The 21700-nt window shown below is 37.1% G+C and overlaps 1 protein-coding gene across 1 annotated transcript; it reads left to right on the top strand.

The window, feature by feature from the left end:
• The first annotated feature begins 55 nt into the window (after positions 1-55).
• Positions 56-21209, top strand: LOC117325153 (WD repeat-containing protein 36-like). The gene is made up of 20 exons (XM_033881131.1): positions 56-320; positions 879-906; positions 2725-2825; positions 3436-3553; positions 5929-6116; positions 6545-6677; positions 8773-8948; positions 9384-9504; positions 9719-9868; positions 12265-12419; positions 13322-13436; positions 13827-13992; positions 14295-14403; positions 14682-14761; positions 14977-15185; positions 15474-15619; positions 16034-16147; positions 19132-19216; positions 20116-20303; positions 20894-21209. Exons 1-20 carry the CDS (start codon positions 177-179, stop codon positions 21041-21043), a joined length of 2676 nt encoding a protein of 891 aa, XP_033737022.1. The 5' UTR covers positions 56-176; the 3' UTR covers positions 21044-21209.
• Positions 21210-21700: the final 491 nt, after the last annotated feature.

Genomic DNA, 21700 nt, shown 5'->3' with positions numbered 1-21700 from the left:
CAAATATATCGAAACTTGTCGTAAAATTGTGTACTATTAACTACTTTACGTCAGTAATGGTTCGCACGTGGATTTGTTGATAGGATGGTTTTCTATGATCGATTGTCGATGATTGCAATCATTTGAAGATAACGTCATCAAGATAGTTGGTTATATGGTTCTTTAATACACACAACATGCCAGTTGCCAGTAAAATCTTCGAGGGATACCGGGCTCTTGGATTTGTCAGCAATCATGTTCCCCTTGCTGTCCGGTATCACAAAAAGCACAAGGAAAACTATGTTGTCACATGTGTCGGGAAATCGTATCACGTATATAACGTATGTATGCCAATCCACAATTGCTATCTACATGTACAGGTGTTTGAATAGAGACCATTTTGTTTTCCGCCGTAGTCAACTACAAACGACCACAGAGCCAGAGGAGACATGATATATAGAGCTATACAAATATGATAGAGAAATAATATTCTTTGGCTCAGGAGGTAGAGCCTAGAGGCGAGGATTATATATTATATCTATGTGTAATGTAAATATTTATATATATATTATGCCAGAGACTCGGGTTAGATTTCTGTAGGGGTTACTCTGCAGGAATATGTTATGATTTCAATTATCTTCTGCAAGTCTAATACAGGGTTTCTTCCCAGCAAAGCTATATATCTGCAATTTTAACTCTGAAAGTGAACACCCTCTATCATCACTAGGCTAAAGGAGAAATTCATAATATTGCCAAAAGCTAGTAATTAAGCAGTAATATAAGGCACGACTTTTGACACTACTCCCCTAACAAATTCTTCAACCCTGCAGACAATTCACAGATATATCTCAACCAGCAGGATTCACTTTCTTTGTATAATTTTTGAATTCTATTTTCAGGTTTCAAAACTTGGGATAGTTTGTGTTAGTAAGTATATATATATATATATAGATCCAGATTAATTTATCATATTTCATATATCACTTTATGCCATACTATATGGTGTCCGTTGTCTGGCGTCCGGCATCCATCTGTCAACAATTGACTTCTTCCTCATAATATAACCTCTAATTGAAATTAAACAAAACTTGACTGATAGTATCGTTTGGAGGTAGGGATTCAAAATTGTACAAATGGTGGGGCTGACTCCCTGGGGACCTGAGGGTGATACCAAAGGGGTCAATTTGGCTAAATTAATATAAATGACTTCTTCTCTGAAACTAAGCAATGGATATCACTCATATTTGACTGGAAGCACCCTTATGGGGTAGGGATTCAAAATTGTACAAATGGTGGGGCTGACCCCCAGGTGGTGTGCAGGGCGGGCCAAAAGGGGTCACTTTGGCAATATTGATTTAACAACTTCTCTGCAACTAAGCAATGTATGATCATTATACTTTCGTGGTAACATCCCTAGGGGGCTGGGATTCAAATTTATACAAATAATAGGGCTGACCCCCAAGGGCCTGAGGGGTGGGGCCAAAAGGGATCAATTTGTCTATATTATACTAGTATTGCTACAAACAATTCTCAGGAAGTAAGCAATGGATATCACTCATATTTGACTTGTAGTGGCATCCCTAGGGAGTGGGGATTCAAAAAGCTACAAATGGCCCAGCTGAGGGGCAGGGCCAAAAGGGAGCAGTTTGGCTATTATTGCTATGAACCACTTTTTGTATTTTTGAAACCGTCAAGATTCCCACCCCATAACCATATTTATATCATTGCTGGGCACCAATTGCAAGAGATAAACACAATCCTGTTGTAAAAATAGTCCCTGGAGTTTTTCCCTACCCCTATAGGGACTTAGTTTATTTGTTATATATTTGAAACTGTTTATATAATTAGATCCCCACCCTATAACCATATATAGCATTGTTCGACATGAAGAGTTTTTCTCTAACCCTAGGGACTTTGTTTCTTTGTTATATATATTCAAAACTGTTTAGATCCCCACCCTTAGAATTGTTGGACATAAAAAGATATATACAAGATATATACAATCATAATGTAAGAATATTCCCAGAGGTCTTTAATTTCCCAACCCGGAGGGACTTGATTTTGTTATATCTTTGAAACTGTTTAGATCCCCACCCTATATGCTGGACATCAAGGGATAAACACAATCCTGATGTAAAGATAGGCCCTGCATGCCAAGGGTCTTTTTCCCACCCCTAAAGATTTATAATTAGTTTCTTTGTGGTATCTTTGAAATGTTGAGATCCTGACCCCAAAATCATATTCAGCATAACCATTGCTGGTCATAAAGAGATAAACATAATCCTGATATAAAAATAAGCTGAGGAGTCTTTCCCCACCCCAAAGGACTTCGTTTCTTTAAACACAATCATGTTGGAAAGAGAATCCCTGGGGTATTTTCACACCCTACCGAGTCTGTGAGATCCCTTCTCCATAACCATAGCAGGTAAAAAACCAGGTGAGCGATACAGGTCCTCTGGGCCTCTTGTTTCTTACAATTGTGTTTATTGCCTAGTTTGTATACCTCCTGAACTCATATGATATATATATTTGGTAAATTGTGAAAAAAACACCTGATAGTTGTTAATATATATCTGAATGCTTTAAAGTATTTGTATTTGTATGCTTTTAATGTATTTACATATTGTCATTTATACATACATAATTTACATGTTGTTTTGCTGTGACACATAGGTTATTGTTTAAGCTGAATTTTTACAGTTTTTTTATAAATTTGTTTTATCTGAATGTTTTTTTTGTTTTTAGGTGATATCCATCCTGATGAAATAAACTGTATTGCAGTAGATTCCAAATTTGTTTTTACTGGCTGCAAGAATGTGATACGAGCATACACTAGATGGAAACAGGTTTGTACAGGGTATTATTTTCTTCCACCAGTGGGTTTTATTCTTGTTAGAAATTAAAACAAGATACCTAAAAATATACTGTAGCTAGATGACTTGGTTAAAGTTTCAAAGATTGATCAAGATCAGGTGTGGAAAAGAGAACATAAATACAAATGGCATCAAGTTTTCTGACATCATCAAAGATGTCCATGTACATGTATGTGTGACGCAGTGATCAGTGATTTTTTTTTTTTTTTTAGGATTTTTTTAAGACAAGTCTTGAACATCATTTTCAAAATTCTTTCAACGAGTTCTCAAAATATGAATGATGTTAAGTGTACTGAATCACACAGACAAAAGCTGGTTAGCATGCACATGAGTCTAGAACTTGATGGTCTCTGTCTCAAAAATTACTGTTATAAACATAAATATGCTTGTTGCTAAAATGTTTCAAAGTATGCAGTGTAATGTTTTTATTTCTAAAACTATATACATGTATTATAAAAAAAAATAATTTCATAATAAACAATAAATTATGTAATTGTATTCCATAAACTTGGTATTATGTTTTTGATTGAGATTCTTTGATTATTATTTGTTACCTTGTAATTAATACTCTTGTTGGTTTTAGCTGGCATTTACTTACGAAGGTCATGAGAAAGACATCCGCTTGTTGCTACCATTCGGGGAACACCTCGTTTCTGTAGATGCTGACAGTACAGTCAAAGTCTGGGATATGGATGCTGAAGGTAGAAGAGCTAACAGCATATGTTACCTACTGGTCTATTGAGATCAACGTCACAAGTGTCCATATTTAGCCACTTCATTAAATTTGTTCTGTATTTTCTATAGATAACAACAAGAAATGATTTTAAAAGTTAATACATACTGGAACAATTTCCAAATATTGCACTTTGATTTAGTTGTTCATTTCATGTTGAAAGTAAATTATCTCCTAATTCTGTCTCCATGCCATTGTCAACTCATTCTGTCTCCATGCCATTGTCACCTCATTCTGTCTCCATGTCATTGTCACCTCATTCTGTCTCCATGCCATTGTCAACTCATTCTGTCTCCATGTCATTGTCAACTCATTCTGTCTTCATGCCATTGTCAACTCATTCTGTCTCCCTGGCATTGTCTCCTCATTCTGTCTTCATGCCATTGTCACCTCATTCTGTCTCCCTGCCATTGTCAACTCATTCTGTCTCCATGTCATTGTCACCTCATTCTGTCTCCCTGGCATTGTCACCTCATTCTGTCTCCATGCCATTGTCACCTCATTCTGTCTCCATGTCATTGTCACCTCATTCTGTCTCAATGACATTGTCACCTCATTCTGTCTCCATGTCATTGTCACCTCATTCTGTCTCAATGTCATTGTCAACTCATTCTGTCTCCATGGCATTGTCACCTCATTCTGTCTCCATGCCATTGTCACCTCATTCTGTCTTCATGCAATGTCTCCTCATTCTGTCTCCCTGCCATTGTCACCTCATTCTGTCTCCATGTCATTGTCACCTCATTCTGTCTCCATGTCATTGTCACCTCATTCTGTCTTCATGCCATTGTCACCTCATTCTGTCTCCCTGCCATTGTCACCTCATTCTGTCTCCCTGGCATTGTCTCCTCATTTTGTCTCCCTGGCATTGTCACCTCATTCTGTCTCCCTGGCATTGTCAACTCATTCTGTCTCCATGCCATTGTCACCTCATTCTGTCTCCCTAACATTGTCATCTCATTCTGTCTCCATTCCATTGTCACCTCATTTTGTCTCCATGTCATTGTCAACTCATTCTGTCTCCCTGGCATTGTCTCCTCATCCTGTCTCCCTGCCATTGTCACCTCATTCTGTCTCCATGCCATTGTCAACTCATTCTGTCTCCATGTCATTGTCAACTCATTCTGTCTTCATGCCATTGTCAACTCATTCTGTCTCCCTGGCATTGTCTCCTCATTCTGTCTTCATGCCATTGTCACCTCATTCTGTCTCCCTGCCATTGTCAACTCATTCTGTCTCCATGTCATTGTCACCTCATTCTGTCTCCCTGGCATTGTCATCTCATTCTGTCTCCATGGCATTGTCACCTCATTCTGTCTCCCTGCCATTGTCAACTCATTCTGTCTCCATGCCATTGTCACCTCATTCTGTCTCCATGTCATTGTCAACTCATTCTGTCTCCATGTCATTGTCACCTCATTCTGTCTCCATGCCATTGTCACCTCATTCTGTCTTCATGCAATGTCTCCTCATTCTGTCTCCCTGCCATTGTCACCTCATTCTGTCTCCATGTCATTGTCACCTCATTCTGTCTCCATGTCATTGTCACCTCATTCTGTCTTATGCCATTGTCACCTCATTCTGTCTCCCTGCCATTGTCACCTCATTCTGTCTCCCTGGCATTGTCTCCTCATTCTGTCTCCCTGGCATTGTCACCTCATTCTGTCTCCCTGGCATTGTCAACTCATTCTGTCTCCATGCCATTGTCACCTCATTCTGTCTTCATGCAATTGTCTCCTCATTCTGTCTCCATGCCATTGTCACCTCATTCTGTCTCCCTAACATTGTCATCTCATTCTGTCTCCATTCCATTGTCACCTCATTTTGTCTCCATGTCATTGTCACCTCATTCTGTCTCCATGCCATTGTCACCTCATTCTGTCTCCCTGCCATTGTCACCTCATTTTATCTCCCTGGCATTGTCACCTCATTCTGTCTCCATGCCATTGTCACCTCATTCTGTCTCCCTGCCATTGTCACCTCATTCTATCTCCCTGGCATTGTCACCTCATTCTGTCTCAATGACATTGTCACCTCATTCTGTCTCAATGACATTGTCACCTCATTCTGTCTCAATGACATTGTCACCTCATTCTGTCTCCCTGTCATTGTCATCTCATTCTGTCTCCATGCCATTTACACTTCATTCTGGCATTGTCTTTTCATTGTGTTTTTCTGACATTGTTTCTTTTTTGGTCTCCCTGGCATTGCCTCCTAAACAGTTTAAGCTATCATATTTTGACTGTTAGAAACTAATAGCTTTGTATGTTGTTCCTGCTCTATCATTATCAATACATGTTATTGAAACATAATAACCACTGACTATATTTTTTTATTTGGTAGTTGTTTACATGGAGATGACTTTCAACAACAGCACCTTTTGTGTAACAACCTTGATGCATCCAAGCACCTACCTGAACAAGATTCTAATTGGCAGCAAGCAGGGCAAGCTTCAGCTGTGGAACATTCGCTCTGACAAGATGCTTTACATGTTTGAGGGATGGAATGCAGGAATCACAGCTACGGAACAAGTAAACAATCATTCGTAAACTAAACGATTATATCGGTTTTGTATATGAAGTCATTTGACAAAGAAAAGCTTTAATATGGCAGGGTGATCTTTTTTGATGCATCTGAGTGGGATAAAAGTGGATGTAGATATACTATTCAAGCATTATTGATAGAATCCACTGTAGAGAAGAAGAAGAAGAAAAACATCGTTTTTAATATATACCACCTCCTAGAGCCAATTGCACTCAAACCTTTGAGTCTGCCCCTTGTAAAAGAAAAAGAAGAGGAAGAAGAAACTTTCTCAGTTCTTGTATTCGAAATTTTAAGATGTTGAAATAGTATATAAATTATATGTGTCTTCTTACACATCATTAAAATGCTGGTACACAGATGCAGTTCTTTCAATGCACACCTATTAATTTTAATGGAAAGAAAATTTCTGTTTCAGTCTCCGGCTATTGATGTAGTTGCCATTGGGCTGGATGATGGACAAATTATTTTACATAATATCAAATTTGATGAAACAGTGATCAAATTTCGCCAGGACTGGGGCCCAGTCACCAGCATAGGTTTCAGAACAGGTAAGACAGATAAAAACAGTGAAAATATTTCATTTTCGTCATGTGGGTTAATGTTGGGTCCCTTCTCTGCTATACATTCCACAGTCACATTGCTTACAGGTCGTGTGTTGTATCTTCACTGCTTGACACAAAGGCTGCATCTTGTATTCAGTTTATTTTGTTAGTCGAAATATGTAAGTTAGAGCAAGATACCTACATATAGGTTAGAGCAAGTACTAGAAAAGATGTACAAGTAGGTTAGAGCAAGTACTAGAAAAGACGTACATGTAAGTTAGAGCAAGTACCAGAAAAGACGTACAAGTAGGTTAGAGCAAGTACCAGAAAAGATGTACAAGTAGGTTAGAGCAAGTACCAGAAAAGGCGTACAAGTAGGTTAGAGCAAGTACCAGAAAAGATGTACAAGTAGGTTAGAGCAAGTACCAGAAAAGACGTACAAGTAGGTTAGAGCAAGTACCTGAAAAGACGTACATGTAAGTTAGAGCAAGTACCAGAAAGGCCGTACATGTAGGTTAGAGCAAGTACCAGAAAAGAGACCTTGGGTATCAAACAGCCAAATCCACATTAAAAAACCTGTAGAACTTACAGGGAAAAGATAGAATAACTGGTTTATTTTAATATACAGTGATTTTTGTGTTTTTTAAATGCATGTGCAACATTAAGCAGTTTTAAACCCACTTTCTACCATGATACTATATGTGGCACAAAGAAGATATAAGTAATTATCAAATATGACTGTGGATTTATTTCTGCCATTATAATAGTCTATTCATGGTGTTATCTAAAATGAAAAGCAAAGCTGACATTTATGGTGAAATTGAAGCATTGATACTTACAAATACAATTGTACTTATTGTTGTTGAATCAGGTTTGAAAGGTAGATATAAGTAATTATCAAACATATCTGGATTTCATCATCTAGATCTAGAGGTATAGTTATGATGTTTTTTTCACAGAGATAAATGCCAATTTTGACTTAAGATTCATTAAAACCTGTAATTCATGGCAAGGCAGGATATTATTGTTTTCTTGGTTAATAGATATGTTTCTTCAACAGGGTGAATGTTTTGATATTTCATAGTCTGGAGCCTAGTATAATAAAAGTTAAATATGAAAAGTAGGAAATCCCAAGTGAAACAATTAAAACAGTAACTTGTTTTTTAGCTCACCGGTTACGAGTAACCGAGAGCTAATGCTGTCACCCTGGCGTCCGTGTCCGCGTCCCACCCCAAAACTTTAAAGTTTTTGGGGTAAGTTTTTGGAAAGCTTGTAAGTCCAAAAGTCTACACCTCATGCCCTTCTAAATTGGTTTTAATATTCATTAGAGGTATATTAGTGATGTTATGGTAAAATCATGCAGAAAAATCTTGTGATTTTTTCGCATTTTACCATTTTGTGGACTTAACTTTTTTGGCACCAAAACTCACTTTAAAGTTTTGGGGGTGAGTCCAAAAGTATACACCTATCACGCTTCTAATTTGGTTTATACATTCATTAGAGATCCAGGAGTGATGCTGTGGCAAATCATGCAGAAAAAAATTGGCATTTTGGCATTTTACCATTTAGTGGACTTACTTTTTTTTTTGATACAAAAACTCACTTTAAAGATTTTAGGGGTTAGTTTTGAAAAGCTTGTAAGTCCACACCCTTCTTATTTGGTTTATACATCCATTAGAGGTCTAGGAGCAATATTATGTGACATACAATTTCAAAATGACATGCTTATACATACATAAAAAATGAATGCATAGTGTGATTGCTGCCGCCGGTGAGCTTTCGCAATCATTGATTGCACTTGTTTGTGAAGAGAAAATCTATCTTTTGCCAAAAATGTTATGAGAAGGAATGTTTGAAATGATTGTGACATCATTATAAGACAAAGTATTGAGAATTGTGATGTCATCATTGACAATAATATCGTTTCTTATTTTCATATTAAATCCTGACCACTTATCAGTGTTAAAAGAAATGCAAAAAAAAAGTTCAACAGTATAAAAAAAAAATTTCACAGAAAAATCTTCTGTTTTACTTGTTAAAATGTAATGTAGACACTCTGTCCTTTTTTATTACTACATACCTGAATATTGAATGTTGTCAGATGGTCACCCAGTAATGGTAACAGGAAGTGCAGTCGGTCACATGGCATTATGGGACTTGGAGCAAAGGAAGTTGAGTAGCCAGATAAGAGAAGCTCATACAACCTCGGTCACAGGGATGGTGTGTATGGCATCCGAACCGTTAATAGTTACTTCAGCAGCTGACAACTCACTCAAGGTAAGCACTTTCTTCTGAAAGGATATAACGACACACCCTCCCACCACCCTCCTTAAAATGACCCTGTCTGTTGATGGGGCGATAAACCAAGCAAACAAACAAACTGCATGGGTACTCACAAAGTACTTTCTGCAACTTTTTTTCCAAATCTCATAATACAAAATGTAAAGGTTTCACTTGTTGTGCATGATCCATTTTGATACTGATCAGGATAAGATTATCTGAAGAACAAAAAATCAAATCGCATGCAATATGATATGTCAACATATGTACACAACCATTAATACAGGAGAAAAGTAAAAAAAAAATCCATAGAATCAATATTATAGGATGGTGCATGGGGACCTCTGAGGTTTCTTCTTTCACTTAGGTCTGAAGGTTTGGTGCTTCATGTTATTGTTTGTGGTGGTCATGATCCTGTGCCCATTTTAACAGGTATGGATAATGGACATGCCAGATGGTGGAGGTCGTCTGCTAAATCAGAGGTCAGGACATTCGGCTCCACCCAGCAGACTGCGTCATTATGGAAATGACGGCAAAAATATTCTCAGTGCAGGTATTGATTCTGAAAAAAATCATGTTCTTATAACAAGTCTTTATTTTATTGTACAGTTCATTAAAATTTGTTAATAATGTAATGATAACAGTATTATAAGAAATAAAGAGTAATATAAAATTTTGTGGACACAGAGGTAGTTATTTGTTATTTAGTTTTTGGTGTTGTCCTGCACTGAAGCACAATTGATATTTATTTTTTATCCTCTACACAGGTCAAGACAGTACCATGCGCTCATTTTCCACTATTCATGATAAACATTACAAAAGTCTTGGACGAGCCTCGTATAACAAATCCGAGACAAGAAAGACAGGCCTAAAGAAGGACAAACACATGATGCCCTCTGTTACACATTTTGTATCAGGTAATGATATTCAATTATGATAATTTACTTTAAAGGAGTGAGTCCAACGCAATAGCATTCATTGAATATAATGGCGAGAGCTGTTTCCATGTTTTTTTCTCAAAATTAATGTGTCATCAGAGTACAATTTATATTGACATCAAAGACATGTGTTAACATAAAAAATTAGTGACATCATACTTAAGTGCGGATCCAGGATTTCCAAAAGGGGGTGGTCCAGTAATTTAGTGATAATGCGAGCGCCATAGGCGCGAGCAGAATGTTTTTTGGCGAGGGGTCTAGGGGCCACCAAGGCATTTTTTAAGGCTTTAGAAAATTTTCCTCCTCCGAAAAGAGGGTTGGATTTCCTTCCTATAAGTTCTATGTGATTTATTAAATAAATTCTATGGGTGGTACCCCTTAAAGGGACAATTTAGTTAAGTTTGTTTACTTTTTTATCATTTCACAAATTATTTCATGAAAGTGTACTTCAGTTCTCCTTATGAACTATCCTTGGTCACATATTGATACAAGTTTATGTTTTCCATGCGTTTTTTAATTAATTGTAAGGGGGATCATAATCGTATAACCATACGATTTATATGCAAATGAGCAAGTCTACACACTTTGTATACATGTGTGCAAGCACAGCCCCGTCTCGTGACTGTAAACAACATTGGTTTGCATTTGAAGCTGTTAGCGGATATTTTAACTATAGGTTGCGGGTCTCGTACCAAATGTAGACAGTGAATGGATAAACAAAATATAGATAATTACTGTTAGGACAGCAATATAAGAGATGTGAGTTTTTCGAATGGTTGCGACAACAGTGAAGAAGTTCATACAGTTGCGAGCGAGTTTGCCGAGACTTGACCTAGATCGGCCTACGGAGTAATGTTGAGGTGCGATATTTTTGTTCTGTACAACTTCCATAATCATAATTCCATTCGTACTTGTTATAAGTATTGTTCTGATTACATCATGGATGAAATAAATCACCTAGATTGGTGTTAGCGTTTCGGCCGTATACATGCATGTGTGTACACAATTACATGAACACGAATTCCCGTTCGGTGACCCTGCAATAAACCTGTGTTTGGTCGATTTGAATTGTCAAAAAAATAAATCATCATTGAATCTATCAATTATAATACATGTAACAACGGTTTGCCACGCATGTTGTTAAATCGAAATCCAAAGAAATAAGTGTACATCAGATCTACCGTGTCGTTCACTTACAACCAACTCTGTTCCCGCCAGAGGGCGCAACAAGTTGCACTATATTTGGAGTATAGCTATATTTGACGTGGGCTTTCCCAAAACTTAAACTGACCATAATGGACATTGGCTACGTAGATATTTATTGACCGCAAATGTTTTTGTCTGGATATATGTTTTTTTTAGCGTTTCTGTCTGAATTATAAAAAGCATGCTTGACTAAATTGTCCCTTTAGCAAAACCTGGAGTCCTGAGGTGGGATAAATGTTTTCCTGGAATAGCCCTTATTCAGGATGATCAAATTACCTGTAGATTCCACAAAATCATACATATCTTGAAAATAATACAATATTTTCACAAAGTTTTTTCACAGTATTTTTCATTTTACATTTTTATCAGTCACAGTAAGTAACCATAACAAAATCATATAGAAGTATAGAACCATTAACAATTACACAATGGTGGGCACTAATAACATCTCATTCGTTATTATTGTACTCATGTCCTCATCAGCTCAAGTCATTTAGGGCCAATACGGAATTAGATTTATTCTAACTAGATATGGTGATACGGTATATCAGATATTCATCTGTTGTGTGATGATTACAGTAATTGTTTATATGTTTAATCATCCAAACTTAATTGTTTATAGGTTTAATCATCCAAACTTAATTGTTTATTTGTTTAATCATCCAAACTTGATTATTAATTGTTAAGTCATCATGCATATGGTTGAGTCATGCATATCCTATAGAGCATTAATTACTTATTTGCAAACTACATATTTAATATAGTAATCAATATTGTATATACACAAGGGCCTTTAGAGTCAAATGACAGGTAGCTCACTGACTTCAGGCTACATACACTAAGTACATTATATGTATATATGTATGATCTGTGGAACACTTACTTTCTCATCAATTATTGTGTAATACATTGTTGGAATAGTTGTCTATGGGCTCTCATAGAGCTGTTAATAGGACGTTAAACAAAATAAACCAAACCAAACTCATAGAGCTGGACATAAACCTTCAAGTCTACATATTATACATTGTACAGTTTACACCTTAATTAGATTTCTTTAAGATGTGTTATTCTCAGATTATATAAAGCAGGGAACTTCACAGTTTTAAGTATTAAAATTGATAGTCAGTCTTTGAGGGTGTTTTATAATGAATTATTACGTTTTGATACAGAGTCCAGTCGACAAAGTGACTGGGATAACATTGTTGCATGCCACCGTGGGCTGAGCACAGCGACAACATGGAGCTACCAGAGGTCAACTATGGGTCAGCACAGATTCAGACATGACCGATTCAACAGTCCAGCAATACATGATGCTGTAGCTCAGGTATCTATCTCCTCAGGGTATTCTATTTGAATAGTGTGTCCCTAATGTACAAGTATTTTTGTTAACATTTTCTCTCTCTTTTGCTGTTTTCACTCCATTCCCTTCATTATCTTTTTCAATATGTGATATACCATTACATATATAATGTCTTATTGTCACATTTTGTGCCTGTATCTGTAAATACCCTGTAAACAAGAGGTAGTCAGAAAAGTTCACATGCTGTGCTCTATCAAAACTAAGATAGAATACCTAGTACATTTTTCTGTTACATCTGGTCAGGATGACCTATAGCCATCTTGTTTTGTCTGTCGCCAGGCTCAGTGCATAAGCATTTCACAGTTTTAATCCACCATCTGCAGATTACCTTTAAGGCCCATGAACCTCTTGTTTGTTAATGTATGGGCTAAACAGATATTGATTGTAGTTTAAAGACCACTGCACATCATAATGACATGTGAATGATGCTATTATTTTTTGTATAAATTATCAGATATTGTTATAATATCTTTTTCTTATGCATTAATAAGTTATTTGTTTTTGAATGAAATAACCAATTTTAATTTTAATTTAATACTTTGAAACAAAAAGTAGTACACACTGTATTTGACATCATGTAACTCTCTGTTTGTTATTTTTGTTATGCATGTCAACTATATATTCTGCTGTGCTTTATACTGTACAATTGACATGTAATAAACTCAACGACATATAGATACTGACTTAGATATTATAACAGTGTCCTTCAGGGAAGAAATAAAACTTTTAAGTCATTTTTAGCATATCTGAAATACCCAATGATTCAATATTGGAAATGGACCTGAAGGTATTTCATGTTTTCTTTGACAGAATATGTATATGATAGAATAGATAGTTTATGTAGATATGAAATATATGTTTTGTAGGCTGTTGATATCAGCTGCTGTGGAAACTTTACAGTGATTGGATATAGCACGGGACATGTAGACAAGTATAACCTCCAGTCAGGCATACACAGAGGCAGTTATGGTGATCCAACAGGTGAGGCACAAAGCATAAAAAAATGATGCTGTTTTACATTCGTGTTTTCGTCATTTTGTTTTATCTGTTGTCATACAACATGCATAAACTTCACACATTTCAAACTTCTCAAGTTCTGCTAGTTGGATCAGCTCAGACTTGTCTGAAATTATCCTGAAATGGTGATTGACCAAGTATTGTTACAGTATTTTTAGGAATGGTCTGAAATTCAAGATGGCCACTGTGGCTGCAATATGTCTGATAATATACTGATGCTGTTCTGATAGACTCTGATCCTCACAATGCTGGACTTATGATACATCGTGTGTCACTGGTGAGGTCTACTAATTATTGTTTCAGATGATACATGGCGAGGTCTACTAATGAGGTCTACTAATTATTGTGTTTCAGCACATAACAGTTGTGTACGAGGGGTGGCAATAGATGGTCTCAACCAGGTGCTGATCACAGCTGGTGGTACAGGCGATATCAAATTCTGGAAGTTTAAAGATAGGAAACTCCTGAATTGTCTTCAGCTTAAAAGTCAAATATCACAAATATGTTTACACAAAGAAAGGTAAGCTGTTGATTTTCTCAATAGGTAAAAATACGTTAATTAAGTAATTGTGTGACTTTGATAAATTATTGTAAATGAGAGTGTTTGAGGTGTGTAGAAACAAGTAAAGGCAACATCAGCCTTTATTTTAACAAGTACATACATGTATATTGACTCGTGCTCCATACTCCAGATCATGGCATCAACGTTAAGCAGTCTGCTGTTTGGAGTTTGTGTCGGTACATAACAACATGACACATGTCCACACCGTCACCACCTCTATTTCTCAATTAAATCAGCCTTCATCTTCTTTTATATTTCAGTTCAATGATGGCTGTTTCGCAGGATGACTTTAGTATAATGATAGTGGATATTGACACTAAAAGGGTAGTCAGAACATTTCATGGTCACTCCAACAGCATCACTGATATGGTAAGTGGCTACTGAGTCATTCAGCATCTTCTTTTTTTTGTTTTGACTTAACAATACTCCACAATTTTTTTTATTTAATTGGTCATCATTGATTTCCAATTTGGACAATTAATTCAATTATTTTCAAACTTTTGACAGGCTTTGAATTTTAGTTAATTTAAATTTTGCATTTAGTTCCATATTCTGTCAAAACTTAAGTAGGTACATTTGTACATACAAAAGTGAATGTTTCACAAACATTCTCTGACTACATTTGTGTATATAACTACTGTTTCTAGACCTTCAGTGCTGACTCCAGATGGCTGATCACAGCTGCCATGGACTGCAGTGTGCGTACCTGGGACATGCCAACAGGCAGGTAGGTCAAGGATGGCCAGTATCAGTTGAATTAGCACAACATAATTTTTGTTAAGGTGAACAAGCATTCTGCCTTAAGGTGTTTTACAGATACAGGTACCATATTTGTGGTTTGGAGATGTGATGTTATAGCCTCCCCGCCTGTTATTGTAGGAGTATGTAAGTAGTGTTTCATTGGATTTTGTTTCATTTATCTACTTTGATGATCTGTTTTAGACTTGTTGACTGCTTTGCAGTAGATTTAGCAGTAACATCTTTGTCGATGTCACCGACGGGTGATTTCCTGGTGACGGCCCATGTGGATGATATAGGAGTCTACCTCTGGTCAAACCTCACACTTTTCTCACATGTGGCCCTGAAGCCTCTCCCGACAGACTTTGAACCTCACACTTTGGCTATGCCTGCTACAAGTAAACAGACCTCAGGTACAGTCACAACTTTAATGATCTAACTAACAAATCAAGACTAGTATATTTATTGCATTTGTCAGCCTTCAAGATATAAACTTAATTTTACAACAATTGTGATATAAGTGCTGCCAATTAAAATTCATCACTTGATCTTTTTGGCCTGGTTGGAAGCACATTAGGAGTCTTTCTAAGGGAGAAAAACTGGGCCACCAGACCACCCTTTATACAGCTTTGGACTCATATTGTTCAAGTTTTCATATAAAATAAATGTTCTTATTGTCAAATGTACTTTGTATTGATTAGGACATGTTGATGATGGAGAGGATCTGACAGATGAGGAGGATGTGACAGATTTTAAATCTCCACAACAGATATCTGATGAACTAGTGACCCTGTCACTACTACCAAACTCAAGATGGCAGAACCTTCTCAATCTGGAGACCATCAGGGTAAGGCCAGCTTGTCTGCTTGATTAGATTAACAGTTTCAATCCTTGAAAGTTTTTGTTACAAATTTAGTCTATTAAAGTTGTACTGGAAACCAACTGAATCTTTAGATTGAATGTTTACACAGCCTTTGTGAATAATTAAAAGTCTTGAGATGAAAAATGTAGTAACATTTTGATAGTACAACATTTAAGTCTGTACCTGATTTAATGGAATTGTGTTAAATTTGTAAACCTGTATGATATTGTAAACCTGTATGATATTGTAAACCTGTATGATATTTTATGATGAATTTTACTGAATGATATTTTATGGTAAATTTTACTGACAGGGATTTCTAAACATTCTATCTCATGGGTATGGGAATATCTCCATTGAGCATGTCTTGTTAACGAAAGTTTTGTGTTTTACCTGTAGAGGAAGAATAAGCCCAAGGAGCCCCCAAAAGCTCCCAAGGCCGCACCATTCTTCCTACCCACTGTGGCCGGGTTGGAGTTCAAGTTCGCTGAAGCTGAGGCAGATGAAGACAAGGTAATATCTATAACACTAAGTAAGCTGTGCTTAATTACTAAATTTAATGTTCAAATGTATCTACAGACCATAACAACTCCTTCAAGAACAGTTTCACCTTTTAGACATGACAGCACAATGAAATGAATTTGAACTTTGTCATGCATGTGATTTGATGTTGCTGTATGGATATACATTGTATAGCAAGTATATATTATATATACTGTATATTAATAATTAGTATATAATAATATTAATATTTGACATTGAACTACATGTGATACTGAAGAGCTTGGCTGTTAGAATGTTGCAAGTATGTCAGGTCGTACCGCGGTGGCATTCCAAACAACACTACATGTAAATCTTGTAGATAAGATTATGGATGAAATTTGACAAATGGCAATTATCTATACACTTTCCACAAATGTTATCATATATAGTAAGACTAAATGTTCTAGTAATCTGGACTTTCAGATCACACATCACAAGCATAATCTAGACCTACTAGTGAAATGATTGTGTTTACTTAGATGGAGTCTACTATAAAAGCATATAATTTTGTTGTTAAGTTGTAAAACATTTAGGTACACTTCATATATTGGACAGATAAATTAAAAATCTATAGTGGTAGACAGTTATATGTCAGTATGAAAACCTGTGTGTTAATAACAATGTGTACACTTAATTATTTTGACATGCCTCTGTGACCTATGCTTACCTGTCACTGGCCTTTGTGATGTTGATCAGGTTGTTAGGTCTACCTGTAGTTAACCTGTCCAGTCCTCTAATGGAACTAGTGCTCGAAATTGATCATGATTTTTAGCTCACCTGGACCAAAGGTCCGGTGAGCTTATGCCATGGTGCGGCGTCCGTCGTCCGTCAACATTTGCTTCAAATCGCTACTAGTCAAAAAGTTCCTATTGTATTTTGACTAAATTTGGTCAGAAACATCCTTGGCAAAAGGGGATTAGATTTTGCATAAATGGTGACTCTGACCCCCAAGGGGCCTGAGGGGCGGGGCCCAATAGGGGAAATTGAGGCAATTCCTTTAAATCGCTACTAGTCATAAAGTTATGAATGGATTTGAACCCAATTTGGTCAGAAACATCCTTTGGGGAAGGGGATCAGATTTTGAGTAAATGGTGACTCTGACCCCCAAGGGGCCTGAGGGGCGGGGCCCAATAGGGGAAATTGAGGCAATTCATTTAAATCGCTACTAGTCATAAAATGAATGGATTTGAACCCAATTTAGTCAGAAACATCATTGGGGGAAGGGAAATAGATTTTGCATAAATGGTGACTCTGACCCCCCAGGGGCCAAAGGGGCAGGGCTCCATAGGGGAAATAGAGATAATTCCTTCAAATTGCTACTAGTCAAAAAGTTTCTATTGGATTTTGACCAAATTTGGTCAGAAACCTCCTTGGGAAAAGGGGATCAGATTTTGCATAAATGGTGACTCTGACCCCAAGGGGGCCTGAGGCATGGGGCCCAATAGGGGAAATTGAGGCAATTCCTTTAAATCGCTACTAGTCATAAAGTTATGAATGGATTTGAACCCAATTTGGTCAGAAACATCCTTTGGGGAAGGGGATCAGCTTTTGAGTAAATGGTGACTCTAACGCCCAAGGGGCCTGAGGGGCGGGGCCCAATAGGGGAAATTGAGGCAATTCCTTTAAATTGCTACTAGTCATAAAGTTATGAATGGATTTGAACCCAATTTGGTCAGAAACATTCTTGGAGGAAGGGGAACATATTTTGCATTAATGGTGACTCTGACCCCCGAGGGGCCAAAGGGGCGGGGCCCAATAGGGGAAATTGAGGTAATTCCTTTAAATCGCTACTTGTCGTAAAGTTATGAATGGATTTGAACCCAATTTGGTCAGAAACATTCTTGGAGGAAGGGGAACATATTTTGCATTAATGGTGACTCTGACCCCCGAGGGGCCAAAGGGGCGGGGCCCAATAGGGGAAATAGAGGTAATTCCTTTAAATCGCTACTTGTCATAAAGTTATGAATGGATTTGAACCCAATTTAGTCAGAAACATCCTTTGGGGAAGGGAAACAGATTTTGCATAAATGATGACTCTGGCCCCCGAGGGGCCAAGGGGGCGGGGCTCCATAGGGGAAATAGAGATAATTCCTTCAAATCGCTACTAGTCAAAAAGTTCCTATTGGTTTTTGACCAAATTTGGTCAGAAACCTCCTTGGCAGAAGGGGATCAGATTTTGCATAAATGGTGACTCTGACCCCTAAGGGGCCTGAGGGGCGGGGCCCAATAGGGGAAATTGAGGCAATTCCTTTAAATCGCTACTAGTCATAATGTTATGAATGGATTTGAACCCAATTTGGTCAGAAACATCCTTTGGGGAAGGGGTTCAGATTTTGCATAAATGGTGACTCTGACCCCCAAGGGGCCTGAGGGGCGGGGCCCAATAGGGGAAATTGAGGCAATTCTTTTAAATCGCTACTTGTCATAAAGTTATGAAAGGATTTGAACCCAATTGGGTCAGAAACATTCTTTGGGGAAGGGGAACGGTTTTTGCATAAATGGGGACTCTGACTCCCGAGGGGCCAAAGGGGCAAAGTTATGAATGGATGTTCTAAAATCAATTCTTGAGGTCTTTCAGACCCTTAGAGAGTCTGGACTTCGTCATTTCTTTAAAGCAGTTGGGATCCCCACACCATAACCATATATAGCATTGTTTGAGATTGACAAATAAAACGAATTGAACATGAACATTATTTTGACATTTGGTCTAATCTAACCAGGTGAGCGATACAGGCCCCATGGGCCTCTTGTTTAATTTTCAGTTTAATTTTCATGTCACAAGTTGACAGACCTAGTACTAGCGTTGATTTGCTATTGGCAGACAGGAAAAGTTAGCCAGTTTTGACAGCTTATATCAAAAATCATTCAGGGTACACTTCAATATTGATCAGTTTTCGATATGTAATGGATAGATATGAATAAAGTATTGTTAGAGCAATATACTTGTGTTTCAGGGTACCTCTAAAATCATCAAAGGAAAACTAAAGCCTCTTTCAGCACTTGGCAAAGTGTTAATGCAGGATGCTGAGGATACCAACTGTAAGTGTGAATTTCTATACAAAATAATAATAAATGTATCCTTTATGATTCCATCTATGTAAGGAGGGAACTAAATATGGGGAGCTTCCTGATCTAAAGACTGAGTTGCAGTATGATTACCAAAACAATAAAAAGAAACATAACAGTGAGTTTCAACCTTCTTTATTGTAATATAATTACCCCCCCTTGTAACGAAGTTAGGGGCGGTATACTGGAATCAGCCTGTCTGTCTGTCATCCTATAATCTTGTCCAGACAACTCTTACTAAAGTCATGTTCTCATTTCAACAAAACTTGGTTTGCATGATCAGTATAACACGTAGTTGTGCAACCTGATTTTATTTTACCATGATAAGTATTTTTCAAAATGCTTGCTGGCTTCTGATCAGTTGAGGCTTGTCTGGACAAATTCTACTGAAGTAAAAACCGGATTTTAAAGAAACTTGGTGTTTATGATCATTATGCCATGTAGTTGTGCATAAGAAAACAAATTTACCGTGTTGCATTATTCAAAATGGCCGCTGGCCAATAATTGGTTGAGGTTTGTCCGGACAACTCCTATACTTAAGTACTAACCATATTTTAACAAAGCTCTGTTTTAGATTTGATGATTAGTATTGTCATGTAGTTGTGCATAAGAAAAAAAATTCCCATGATGCATAATCCAAAATAATTGACGGCTTCTGATTGATGGATACAATCCACAACTCCTATTAAAGTACTTTCCTGATTTTAACAGAAATTGTAATTGGGACCTTTTTGTTAACAATGATAGATATTTTTACACTCTCCTACTCAACTATAGCACCCATGAGGGTGTTAGTTATCTCTCGGGATACAAATCTAGTTAGTTCACAAAAATAGTGAAGTTAAGCTTTCCTGTGCATATGTGTTTTACAGTTGATCAGACACTTCAGATGATGAAAAAGCTTGGTCCATCCGGCATTGACATTGAGGTGCGTTCCCTAGAACCCGATGGAGGAGGATCTCTGGAGCTAATGTCCTGTTTTCTTAGTTTTATCTGCTATGTCCTTACCACTAGAAGGGACTTTGAGCTGGCCAATGCTTACTTAGGATTGTTTCTCCAGGTAAATTTATTTTGTATCCTTTTAAATTTGGCTGTTTGCTTGGCTAGTGATTATTCTTGAAATTGTTTGTCTTACAATGATGCTATAATGTTGGGGGCTATAATTATAGTGATTCCTCATGTGATATGATGATATGACTGCTTGTGATCATTTTGATGGACAATAACATGATGATGATGATGGTGGTGATGTTAACTTGAACCAACCTGTTGTCATTAATACTTGATGATGATGATGATGATGATGATGAAATCAGTAAACTGCTTCAATTTCACTGATAGTCTGTGTGAAAGTAGCTGTAATGTCATTTATATGTGACTCAACTTGGTCCAACCTGTTGTCATTAATATTTGATGTAACTTGGACCAACCTGTTGTCATTAATATTTGATGTAACTTGGACCAACCTATTGTAATCAATGTTTGATGTAACTTGGACCAACCTATTGTAATCAATGTTTGATGTAACTTGGACCAACCTATTGTAATCAATGTTTTTGATGCAATTTGGACCAACCTGTTGTCATTAATATTTGACTCAACTTGGACCAACCTGTTTTTCTTATTATTTGATTGTTCTGTATACTCCAGGTCCATGGAAGTCTTGTCGCTGGAGAACCCACATTGGTTAAAGAATTGGAAAAGGTGAATGAAGTGCAGAAAGAAGCCTGGCATGAGGTGCAGGACTTATTTACACAAAATCTTTGTCTTGTGAATTATTTACGGACAGCAACCATATAATATCATACCAGTAAAATGTTTGACTACTGATAGACAACGGTGCTTGACAACGTGGATATATCTGCAAGCATGTGCCTTGTGAAAACATTTCACTGGATTATATTACTGACAATAAAACACAAGATTTTATTCATGACATTTTTGCAATAAATGGATATGAAAACTCTTTTAATTTTCTCAACTTATTGATCTGAGTAGCTTTTTACTACAGAAATGAGAATTCAAATCGAAGACTAGGTTATACAAGATACCACCACAGCGCAGGTTTGGGGCTGTGAGTTTATTATGTGACTTGGACCAGGTGTCCATGTATCTGTGGTGTAGGTACCAGGTGTCCATGTATCTGTGGTGTATATTTGTTGTGAGTTTATTATATGATTTGGACCAGGTGTCCATGTATCTGTGATGTATGTTTGTTGTGAGTTTATTATATGATTTGGACCAGAACAGGTGTCCATGTATCTGTGGTGTATATTTGTTGTGAGTTTATTATGTAACTTGTGGACCAGGTGTCCATGTATCTGTGATGTATGTTTGTTGTGAGTTTATTATGTGACTTGGACCAGGTGTCCATGTATCTGTGGTGTAGGTACCAGGTGTCGATGTATCTGTGGTGTATGTTTGTTGTGAGTTTATTATGTGACTTGGACCAGGTGT

The sequence above is a fragment of the Pecten maximus genome, chromosome 4 (genome assembly GCF_902652985.1).
Source record: "Pecten maximus chromosome 4, xPecMax1.1, whole genome shotgun sequence".
NCBI classification, from domain to species: domain Eukaryota; kingdom Metazoa; phylum Mollusca; class Bivalvia; order Pectinida; family Pectinidae; genus Pecten; species Pecten maximus.
This window is presented reverse-complemented; position numbering and strand designations above follow the sequence as displayed.

Bases quoted from the DNA above. Each gene is read 5' to 3' on its own strand.
- LOC117325153 (XM_033881131.1), top strand. From the start codon at position 177: ATGCCAGTTGCCAGTAAAATCTTCGAGGGATACCGGGCTCTTGGATTT. The intron at 13,993-14,294 runs GTAAGCTGTTGA...TTTATATTTCAG, and splicing joins ATATGTTTACACAAAGAAAG to TTCAATGATGGCTGTTTCGC. The intron at 19,217-20,115 runs GTAAGTGTGAAT...TGTGTTTTACAG, and splicing joins GGATGCTGAGGATACCAACT to TTGATCAGACACTTCAGATG.